This window comes from Silurus meridionalis, chromosome 4 (genome assembly GCF_014805685.1).
Source record: "Silurus meridionalis isolate SWU-2019-XX chromosome 4, ASM1480568v1, whole genome shotgun sequence".
NCBI classification, from domain to species: Eukaryota; Metazoa; Chordata; class Actinopteri; order Siluriformes; family Siluridae; genus Silurus; species Silurus meridionalis.
Window position 1 is genome coordinate 25,790,463 of NC_060887.1, and position 11,759 is coordinate 25,802,221.

Below are 11,759 nucleotides of genomic sequence, written 5' to 3' on the forward strand. Positions count from 1 at the left end.
TTGTCTGTCAAATGCAGTAGAGCAAGATTTTAGTTGAACCAGAATAGAAAGATTTAGCAAAATTAGCAGATTGCAAATTTAAAAAAGAAATGTAATTCTTAAAAAGCAGCAGCAGAGAATGATTACCTAGAGAGTGCTTTGGAAAAAAGCTAGAAAAAAAGCAGTTACTGTAGATAATTCAGTAAATCAATGAATTTGGGTTTCAGACTGCTATATTATATTAATTGTGTATTTTTTCCCCTGTAAACACTTTAAGTGTAGAAGAGTATAATATTAGATTTATTAGTAATTTGATGTCAAATGAACAACTGAACATTATATGGACAAGTATTGGCAGACCTGAATTTTGCAGCCATATGTGGTCCTTCCCCAAAGTTACAACAAAGGCATTAATTTGTATAGGCTGTTCTGGATGCAGACAAATTATATTTTTAATTCACTAGAACTAGGAGACTCGAGCCAGCATGACAGTGCCTCTGTGCATAAAGTGGGATCCATGAAGAAATTATGGTTTTCATGGGTTGGACTGGAAGATCTTGAGTGGCCTGCTATAGAACTCTTTCCTCAACCCTATTGATACATCTTAGGAGTGAATTGGGACACTGCCTGCACCCCAGCCATAATCACCTGACATGGTTTAAGGTTCTAACTGTCTGAAGTATAAGATGTTAGTGTTTAAGAAGTTAGTTCTGCCATACAGAATGTCAGTATAAACTAATCACTGGTAACAACAGATGCTATCATCCACCCTATAAATGACAAGCCTCCTGACCAAACATCTGCTCATTAATATTAATGTGTAAAGTTGCAAAGACTTTTGTATAATTGTTTCCTGGGGTCACCTGGGGGCCTGTTCTGCTCCAAACCAAGTAGTAATAGTGGATTGGAAGGTAGTATATGACCTCATTATGCCCTGAGGCAACATATGAGCGAGTCTTTTTTTATATTTTTGCATGAATAAAGATTAATTTAAATAGCAACCATGCAGCTTATACTGCACTACATGGACAACTCGGGGACACCTGACCTTAAGTTTCATTTTAAACATGCCATTAAAAATCTTGTCTCCATTTACTGTTATAATAACATCCACTCATCCGGGAAGAATTTTTTTTGGAGAATGTTAAGTACTTTAGTGTGTATAATGTATTTTATTCTGTATTGTGGAGTTGTACACATTTTTCTTATCTCATTTCTGATATTACTAGATGACTTCCAAAATGGTCTACTTCTGACTGAGCAACTCAGTAATGGTGGATAGAGTTTAGCGGAGTAGAGTTTACAAAACACACTTCTTGCGCTTCATTCTTATATTGATTTGATTTTGCTTTATTTATTAAAATAATTCAGTGCTAAATAACATACCTCAACTTCTGGGGTTCTGAGGTCTGCTCAGGCTACTCGATGCAACAAACTGAAGCACTCTTAATTACTCCTGGAGAAGAACCTGTGTAACACACACATAATGAAACTATTTGATCAGAGATAGAGCAGGCCTAGGCAAAAATGTCTAAAAGCACACGTTTTAGCCAGCACTGTGGTTACTTCAGACACGATCTGGCCAAACTTCAGGAAATAACTACTTTTTGAGAAACTACCTGACCGAGAATCCCTTTGGACTTATTAATCGTAATCAAGACATGAGTGTGCACAGCATTGCTACACATGATATTCACTCATGCAATGGAACGCAGTTAGGTGAGCAGTTAAGAATGGCAGGAGCTTGTGCCTTCTTTTACCTCACATGTGTTAACACTCATGAAACAGCATAGTCGAAACGTAAACACAGCCGCAGTGTGTGCGAACCCCAGTGCTAAGTGAGCAATGCATCATCTCTGCAGAAGTATGCATGACGCACATTTGGATCACATTATTTCATTTGTTGAAGTGGAACAACACATGTCTGGCCCCCATAATAGGGCCCAGCTGGAGTGATTCAGATCATTCCTTTGTATGACAGAGAAAAAAAAAAGAGAGAATGATAGAGAGAGAGAGAGAGAGAGAGAGAGAGAGAGAGAGAGAGAGAGAGAGAGAGATTTGTGAATATAAAAAAGTGTGTATGTATTGCATTACAAGGGTATTAACTTCGTGAGGAAGGTTATCCAAACCTGAACCTAAATAGGTAGTTTTTCCCTTATCCATGAGTTCCGACATGTGATGTTTTGTGTGTGTGTGTGTGTGTGTGTGTGTGTGTGTGTGTGTGTGTGTGCGCAACCACAGGGTGCTGTGATTACGCCAGCTATGGACCACACCATATCCATGCAACCAGCCAACATGATGGGGCCCCTTGCCCAGCAGATGAACCATCTGTCCCTCGGCACCACTGGCACTGTAAGCAGCATTTTCAAATCCAGTAAACTATTTGATCAACTCTTCTGACCAGAGTCTGACCAGAGTGGCTGTTCTAACTTTGTCTGTATAGTATATGACAGCGGCAGCTGCTGCGGCTCCTATGCAGGGAACCTACATTCCCCAGTACACTGCGGTGCCTGCCTCAGCCCTCTCAGTGGAGGTAAGATGCCCTTCACTTACCACACTTTGTACTCTTCACTCCCCTCTAGTGCACACTGCATGACTTTGCCAGCTTTCTCATAGTGATAACATTTTTTTGTTTTTTGTCATGACTTCCAATTCAAGCATCGGGAAATACAGTTTCAAGACATTAACGAGCTAAACCATTTTTGCCAATTTATATTCAATAATAGTAATATGTTCTCTGAACCTTTTAAGAATGAAAACTCCTAATTCTGGACTATTAACTTTTTCAAAATCTGCCTGATTCATGATGTGATTTACAGTATACATAGTATTACTAATATATTAGCAGAAAAACAGTGACAAGTGAGGAATAACAAAACTAATAAGACAAAACTGCAGCAGTAAAAACACAGTACTCTTATAAAAACTTTCCACACTGGTAAACAATAAAAAGGAACTGTAATTGGAACCTCCTTTCATAAATGTTAGGTATAGTTAATTGTAGTAGTGATTATACACGAGAACCACATTTTAAAACCAGACTGTGTTGAGTAAACACCAAAACCATGCTGTGATATAATAACAGTTAATGAGGGTGCGAGAGCAAAGTCTTGGTTGTTAAGGTGGGAATACTCAGACGAGCAATCAAAAGAAGGCCACTCTATGTTCTTTGTGCACCCAGGAAATAGTAGTATGGCTGAGAGTGCTCTGCCAAGGACATGAATGCTCATTTCATTTTAAAAGTAAAAAAAAACCTCACAAAAATCTTTCCCGAAAACTGTTGTTTGAAATGTATTATTTAATATTTCATAATAATCCAAAAGCACACATAAATATAACTACAAAATGAGGTTTATGTTTAGTTATGCCAAATCATGACAAAATGAGTGTCACGGGACACTCTGGGTGAAAGATTGTGTTATGTGAGTGTTGCGGATTGCCTGCTGTTACTAGTGATTATGTTATTGACCGCCACAGAACCCTGGTCAGGGAGTTGGAGTCATAAGATAGAATTTAGCCATTTATTGCGCAAGAATAACACTACACACAGGGTCATGTGCCCGAGGTAGTTTAGATTCACAAACTTTCTATCCTGCGCTCTAACACGGCATCACCTGCTGATGCTGCACACGTGCCACTCGTGCCGAAAGGAAGAGACTTCACAACACTGAGCATCATGTGCAGACCGTTCAATGGACAAGGCAGCAGATCACAAGGCTCCTTATGTCTTTACGATTTTGAAAAGCATAGAGTGTTTATTAGGCTTCAACCACCCACTGGAACTGAGCTTAATGAAGACCAGCTGAATTAGAGCTGATCTAGAACATTACTTAATCAGCAGTAGTCTCACAAATTATCTGACAGAGAGTCCCCTTGAAAATATTAATCATAATCAGGATTATACACGAATGTGTGTCATTGCAGAATTCCACTATCAAGGCTTATGAGATGTCTGTAATTATATGATTTGCTAAAGCAAAAATGCAGACATCTGTTTGAAGTGCACTTTTGCTTCATCAAAAAGGAAAGACTAATGCTAGATTGGTAATATCAGGGTCATCCAGTCACTGGGAAATCAAGGTTATTGACCACATGATGAAAGACACTGCAGACTACATCAGATGCTCTTAAATACTGTTTTACTGACTGATTGTCAGGCAGAACTTGTGAGTATAAATTACAGAAAACGTAGAAATACAATCTAGCACACTATATATATATATATATATATATATATATATATATATATATATATATATATATATATATATATAATTGTTTTAAAACATTTATTTAAGAAGAAAAATATTTTTTCACAAATTATGGACACTGTAAAACAATTAAAAGACAAACATGCATTTAAACTTTTTATTTATTATTATTAATGTTTTTAGTAGTACTATTAATAATAGATGATGTAGTAGTAGTAGTAGTTGTTTTTGTAATAGATGTAGTAGCAGTAGCAGTAGGGGAGGTGGTAGCTCAGTGGTTAAGGCATTGGGCTTTGGCTCAGAAGATCACAGGTTCAAATCCCACCACCACCAAGCTGCCACTGCTGGGCCTTTGAGCAAAGCCCTAAAACCATCCCCTGCTCAGTTGTAAGTCGCTCTGGATAAGGGCGTCTGCCAAATGCCGCAAATGTAGTAGTAGTAGTAGTAGTAGTGTTGTTATAATTTATAATGATATATTTTGCCATTCATCTTCCAAAATATGAATCTCTTTCACATCACTGAAGTACACAGAATCTGACTGCATTTACTCCTATAAAGAAATAGAAATCGAATGTCTTTTCCCATTGACTTTCTTCCAGTATTTCACTTTCAGTTCCTTTCTATTTTTGCTTTTAGTCACATGATTGTCAGAGATATCCCCATGTTTATGATATCTCTATCTCTCAGGGTGTGGTGACAGAGGCTTCTCCGCAGAGCGTTCCTCCCTCATCCCAGGATGCCAGTGGGCAGCAGCAGTCCCTTTGTGTGGATGGCACAGCCGATCACGCACCCACCTACTCCTACCAGCCTGCTAAGTGAGACTCTACCTATACACGTGATAATTAGTGCAGTTCTCAGTCATTATCGGGAGTTTAGAGAGATTGCACCACTTAAAATTTACACATACATTGCTACATTAAATGTCATTTACATCATATTAAGTCCCACCCCTCACTAAGAAGAGACCATCATCTTGAACTGAAAAAAATTTAGCCCTATTAGAGTGTAACATTGACAGAATGGCATAGCTTTCTCTGTGAAACTCCAACCTGCCTGCATTTTGATTCATTTTAACAAAGCTCTCACACCAGTCATTATACTTTAGTGATAATGATAATGTAGACATCTGTATAGATTATATATTTATGAAGTCAGATATGATTTCAGTTTTTATAACGTACAGCTCACTATTTCTATGCCAGCACATGCATAATTTTCAGATTAATGCTGCAATGTCGCTATTTTGATTAGCAACAAGTCAATTTCATAATTTTATTGGCTTTATTTCTATTTTGTGGTCATAAATGATTGTACTGAGTACTGATCAAAGCACTGTACAATGTTATCATAGCAACTTTTAAAATCTGCCAAAACCCTTTTGGTCCACAAATGTGTGGGCATGATTACCTTAAGACAAAATGAAAACACAGTAGTTTCCTGACTACAAACTCAGTGATCTGTGCAAACTACACATTACATTGCTTTTATAAAGCAATTGTACGTCACACATAAGCTTCTATTTTAGCCCGTATTGCAATCCATACCAGAGGGTAGCAAAACCACACATCCATCCGCACTGCTACAATCCCAATAGAAACCTATCTAGGTAAAGCAAAAATAGATATTATTTAAAATCTTAAAATAGCCTGTTCATATGCACAGTAGCCAGCAATATCAATGCTGCTAGAAAACCACTAGCATTGCAAATGTGTTTTACGCCACATAAACTTCGCTGCATTTTCACTTTCACCCTTATATGACCTTTGGTGGATGCTTATTTAACTTGATAATGATAATCAAAATATCAAATAAGTGTACATACAAAAATACAGAATAAATATGGTTTTGGTGTTGGGGCAGGTGTAAGTTCTGTTAAAAAACTGTGAAATTTTTGTGACATGGTTTCACATAAACTGGGCTTTAAACCATATGGTTTTGGAGTTTTGGAAAAATGTAATTATTTGGGAAGGAGGTGATATTTATACTCTCAAAATTACAGGATATCCTCTTTTAAACCATTCTTTTAATACTACATGACATATGGACATATAGAGCTTAATAAGAAATAAAAACAATATATTTGCTGATTTGACAGTGAACTGCTATAGTATTGATATTAGTAGTTGTAGTAACAGTAATAATAATAGTAATATTAGTAGAAGACATATCTAAGTAGATATCCCTATGTAATAGAAACATCATATTTATCATAGTTTTACAAGAGTTTTGCTTAGAGAAACTATTGTGCTTAAATGCTGCCATAACACAGACTTTTTAAATTTCATATTTCATTTTAGAAAATACATCAAATTATTTAAACACTACTAACAGCTGGAATACCCCATATAGCTGATCCCACTTTGCACATTGTTTCAAGTTTTTGAGATTCATTTGATACCTCTTTCACACATTTTTATGCTTTACCGCTTTGACATGTCAAATACACTTTAGTGGCACATAGTAATTTACACCTCATAGCAAAAAAATCCAGAGGGAAAAGAAAACTACGTGGCATGTGTATTAAAATCATCATATATTTTGGAACATTTATGAACCTTTTGGTGTTCCATGTTTAGATAAAACTACTAGGCACTGGGTTTGATATGTAGTGATTTTAATTTTTTTTTGTATTTTTAATTTTTTTTAAGAGAAAGGGAGAAGTGATCGCATTTTGCATAAAAACAGTGTCCACACAAGAAGTCTTAGTATGCATAAATCCACCTGCTTAGTATGCATCCATGTTCACCTCCTCTGATTTTTCTGTACACCAACACCATCGTATATAATTTTTAATCTCAATCATCCAAAACTTTGGAAGCATGATCAAAAAAAGAAAACTGCTATGGAAAAGTGTATTAGTACCATTAGTGTATTATTCATAAGATTACTTTTATATCAGCACTGCACTATGCCACTTTTTTTAAACATTTACTAATGTTCATAAATATTCCAAAAGTGTATTTACCTATAAAAAGCTGAACATTCTGCTCAAACAAATCATCTTCCAATTCCATTTCTTTCTAAAAAAAAAAAACATCAATGCCAGCATTATATCCAGCTTGTATCCAACATTTCTTGGCTCTATTAGACCTGTGTTTGGCATGAACATCTTTAGTACATGGTGAGTGAGAAAAGAAACTCTAATGCTTTTGTATAAGGGGTTCACAGAGAAACATGACCATGATCAATGTTATCAGTTTCCTCATATTAAATATCATTGTAACTGTAACTTCTTGTAGGAATAAGAAAAATACTAGGATTAAATTCTAGGGTCTTGTGTTACTTGCTTACGTTTACATTTTAGGCTTAAATGCCGTTGTGCCTTGACCATTTTTTCTTTCTCTTTTATCCATCGGTAACTGCCTGATCCGTCGCTGCTGCTCTTCCTGTTCCTTGTGTGATCAGATAACAAGAGGAGGAGGAGGGGGTGTTTGGGTGACTGCGTTGCCTTGAGATTGGGGGACTGTGCTGAGGACGAAAAAAAAAAGAAAGACTGAGCAGAAGATGTTTGGGTCCACCATTGCACAAGCACCAAACAAAAAAGAGAATTTATCAGACATCTGCGCAGAGCAAGGTGAAGCCAGTGGAAGCCTACATCATGGTCAGAGAGGAGAGAGATATGCAGTCGTGGCGTTAGAGTTTTAATGGATATCTACCACTTTATAAGACATTGTTCCTCATGAAGTGTTGAATTTCAAGTACAAAGTACAAAGTTTTCCAGTTCTTTTCTGAATGTGCAGGTAGGTTTTCAGCTATGGTGAGTTTTCTATTAGAGGAAGCATGAGAGTGAAAAGAGAATGAGAAAGAAAAAAAAAAAAAAGAAGTCTTCCTCAGATTCTAAGCTACTTTTACTTTTGATTTTTTTTATGAGTTATATTTTAGTTTTCTAGAGAATATCAATGTTTATCATCTTTGTTGCCTTAATTTTGAGAAACGTCCAAGACTTTTCCCAAACTAAACGTCTTGTTGCAAAAAACAAAACTAAACAAAAAAAAGGTTAAAAAAATTAAAAAAAAAAAATTAAAAATCAAAGAAAAAAAAAAAGCTGTCTGAAAGAACAAATGGAGCGGGGTCTTATCATATTACGTGTACAGAGGAATGAAAAAAGGTCTTGTGAAGACATTTTAAATTATCGGTGGCGACATTGTGTTTAAAAGAAAGGACATTCAAAATATAGTGATGTGTTTAAAGAGAGTTGCATTTTTTAGCAAAAAAAAAAAAAAAAAGAAGAAGAAAATGTTAAATCACTGCATCCTGGGAAATGCAGTTTATTGTGTAGTGGAGATCATTTTTAATGGCATTATTGTTTTTATCTGCAATATTTTTATGAGCTTTAAGGTGTTTTCAGCCTGCTTTGCTTGTTTCATTGCAAAAAAAAAAAAATTAAAAACTAAAACCAGGAAAAAAAAATTACTGGCAGTGCAAAAGTACGTAGATAGGAGCTTTTGAATTAAAATAAAGCAAATGTGTGCAAAAAGCAATAGTAATAGGAAATTGTTGACAATTTCTTTAGTCTTTCTTAGCTGTGGATCAAATGCAGCCCATGGATGGCATATTTTATACCAAAGATGAAGAAACCCCGTAGAGACAGTGGAGTAGATTTTTTTCTTTCTACTTTATTTTTTTTTGCCTTGTTGTTCTAGTCTCTGTGTCTCATAAATATTTGTTTGACCTTGATGGCCAGACCAGTACTTACATTTGGGATGGGTTCTGGGATTAAACTTCCTTCCTCTGCTGCAGCTTTCCTACCAATCACTCAGACAGAGAGAGGACAATTCTTCTAGATTGCATGCGTTGTGTATTGAGTGTGGTGTATCCCCAGCAGGTGGCATTAGAGAAACTGTAAAAAGAAAAGTTCTCCGACTCTCGACTCTGTACATGTCTGTTACAGCACCCACGGTTTACTGACTCTGTGTCTCTCAGTGTTATATGTTCACCACGGCTCCTCTGGATCAGCTCTTTCTGAAGCGACAAGCTTTCAGGAAACGTTTTGAAGGGTTTTTTCTCACGTCCTCAGTGTTACAAACATGTCATACCCTTTTGCCAAAATTCAAGTAGTCACATGTGTGTATTTAAACTCCTTTGCAGTTTGCTACCTCAGTCTTAAGCAGTTTTACCATGAGGAAACAGGAAGCTAAGTGTGTATATGTATAGGACGCATACTGCGAGTGAACTACCTGAGAGGCGGCATGATAAAGCTTGACAGAATTTCTTCTCTTTGTGCCATAGTGTTTCCCCTGGATGCGTTCAAGTAAATGTCCCACTTTGCAAAATGTTCACACTCACACATACACAGCTGTTGAAAACCCCAGTGCAGGTGAAGTTAATCAGTTACTATGAAACACAAGATGATTTTTTTTTCTCAAAGTGGGATCAGGTGGTTACTCCAGTGCCTTGTCAAAAAAAAAAAAAAAAAAGCAATGAAGAGCTAAATCTAAATAAGAATGAAACATACCAGGCAAGACATGCTAACTGTTTAGACCACACATGCTAGTTCTAACCTCACCTTAGAAAAAAAATGTTTAGTTGTTATCCATTATTCACTAATGATCAATAATGATTTTGTTCTCAACACAAAGTTTAAATACACATAGTGACATTTCCGCTCTCAGTGATGTGCTTTGTATGGTACACGGTGTTCATTTATAGCTGCAGTTATTTTGAGCTTTTCCCTCTCCATAATGATGCTGAAAATTTCAAGGAAGTCTTTTTAAGACTATATTATTCTGAATTAAGGACTCAGATTATTTGCTGCACCAACTTAATGCTATTTGTTAATCTTGCATGAATAGTTTCTTCATCTCTTATCATTGTTTCTTCACATAGGGCATCACTTGGGTGCTAACCGGTTTCTTCCTCAGCACGTAATGGCTAACATCCTATTCAAGAAGCTACAGGTCAGGGTCTTAGCAAAGCTGGTGACTTGTGGTGAAGATTCTTCTGTGTGTTCCCTTTTATATGTTGCTAAAGCAAACTGGTAGCTGCTGATACCATAGAGTTAGATTTCTACTGCCATGAATGAAACATTCTCTCACAGTGATGTAATTAAACTATGTGGATGCTGGGAAGGGGTGGTAGTGGGGGGTGGAGGGGGGCAGGGATTTTTCTTTCTTTTTTGTCTTTAGAATAATGAGTATAATGAAACAGGTGGAATGAATATGAAAAAAGAAACTCTCTGCCACGTGTCCTGATGAATAGGCTGCAGTGTGTAACCAATCAAGGAAAGCTCTGTTACAGTGTGGAGGTCGAATTCGCTACACATTTCCATTTCTCTCAATGAAACCAATTCTGTTTCTTTTCTACTGTGTTTTTTTGGAACTTTCATTTTATCATGTAATTGCTGCTAATAGAAAAAAAAAAAGCATTCAGTATTGGAGAGCTGCAGTGGCAGATGTGAGGCAAAGAAATGACTGACTGCTGCTTTGATAAGGACCACAGTGTTAGCAGAGCAGCTACATTCACACCATGGAAAGGGTCCAAATGTCTCTTGTATAGCAGAATATATACACTACAGATACAGAGGGAGTTGCTCTAAAGGGTGGAACTAAACTCTCATTTTGTTGCTGTATTATAGCTTACAGTAACTGTGCTCTTCCATTCCTAATGGGATTTTCACACTGAAAAATCCAACAGCAAGCCGAATTAAACTGTTCACCTTCTGCAAAAACAGGTCAAATTCATCTTGACAAGCAGATCTATAGCATATAAAATGAAATATTCCATAATCCCTAAACGAATCGCTAAACCGTAATAAAAACTTGACTTTAAAGGAACAATGGCAAGTTGTTTATCGCAGTGTTTTTTTCGTCCATCGGATAAATGATTTAATTAACTCATTGCTGAGATTTACAGTGCAATTAACTTGAATCCTTAACACAACAAACCATAACACTATGAATTTCATTAGCCGTTAAGATTCCCACATTATGTATTGATTTTTTTCTCTGTAATTGGCTGTTATTATAAACAAGCAAGAATCTTTACTGATCAGTCAAGAGCTGTGGCTTTGTAAAGGATGTTGTGTGAGCACAGCTATCCACTATGATCTACCAAATTCAGACGAAACAGCAACGCTTCTGTGACAAATTGAATTATTCGAGAGGAAAAAGTAAACTATTTATGGAAATCTTTTCTTCTTTTTTTTTTCTTTTTTTTTTTACAAAAATGTACGTGTTGATGAAAAGATTATGGAAGTGAACCGATTCAAGGATGCTATCTTTTTTCATGCTGCACATTCATGGCTCCTGTGTGTTCGAGTAGTGATCCTGAGAGTTTCTGTAAATCAGTGGATGTTGAGTTTAAACTTCTGTTTATTATGGATTATTATTTCAATGAAGCTTTCAATAAAAAAAGGTGAAAATCTCATTTGCACAATGTTGTGTTTGCTTTTTTTTTTTGGTTAGTGACACTTGCAGTACATTTGCAAAATAAAGACATTTGCAGAATTTTGACACAGGAGCGAGTAAATGAGTACTCATGAGAACGACACACTACCTGTAGTTTCACCAGGAGTCCAGCGGAGGGGACCATAGATACATAAATGATATGCTATGCATGTGCAGCTTATGC

At 36.4% G+C, this 11,759-nt stretch overlaps 1 protein-coding gene across 7 annotated transcripts in view; it reads left to right on the plus strand.

Moving 5' to 3' along the window:
- rbms3 (RNA binding motif, single stranded interacting protein) overlaps nt 1-11,555 on the plus strand; it is a 183,484-nt gene extending 171,929 nt beyond the window's left edge. For 6 of the 7 annotated variants that reach the window (XM_046846545.1, XM_046846546.1, XM_046846547.1 and 3 more), the window contains exons 11-14: nt 2,221-2,331; nt 2,423-2,512; nt 4,878-5,005; nt 7,596-11,555. In XM_046846545.1, coding sequence (XP_046702501.1) covers nt 2,221-2,331; nt 2,423-2,512; nt 4,878-5,005; nt 7,596-7,599 — 333 coding nt within the window. In that variant the 3' untranslated portion in view covers nt 7,600-11,555. Of the gene's footprint in view, nt 1-2,220; nt 2,332-2,422; nt 2,513-4,877; nt 5,010-7,595 lie in introns of those variants that run through there. The other variant, XM_046846551.1, reaches the window with a different exon arrangement.
- The last annotated feature ends 204 nt before the right edge of the window (nt 11,556-11,759 follow it).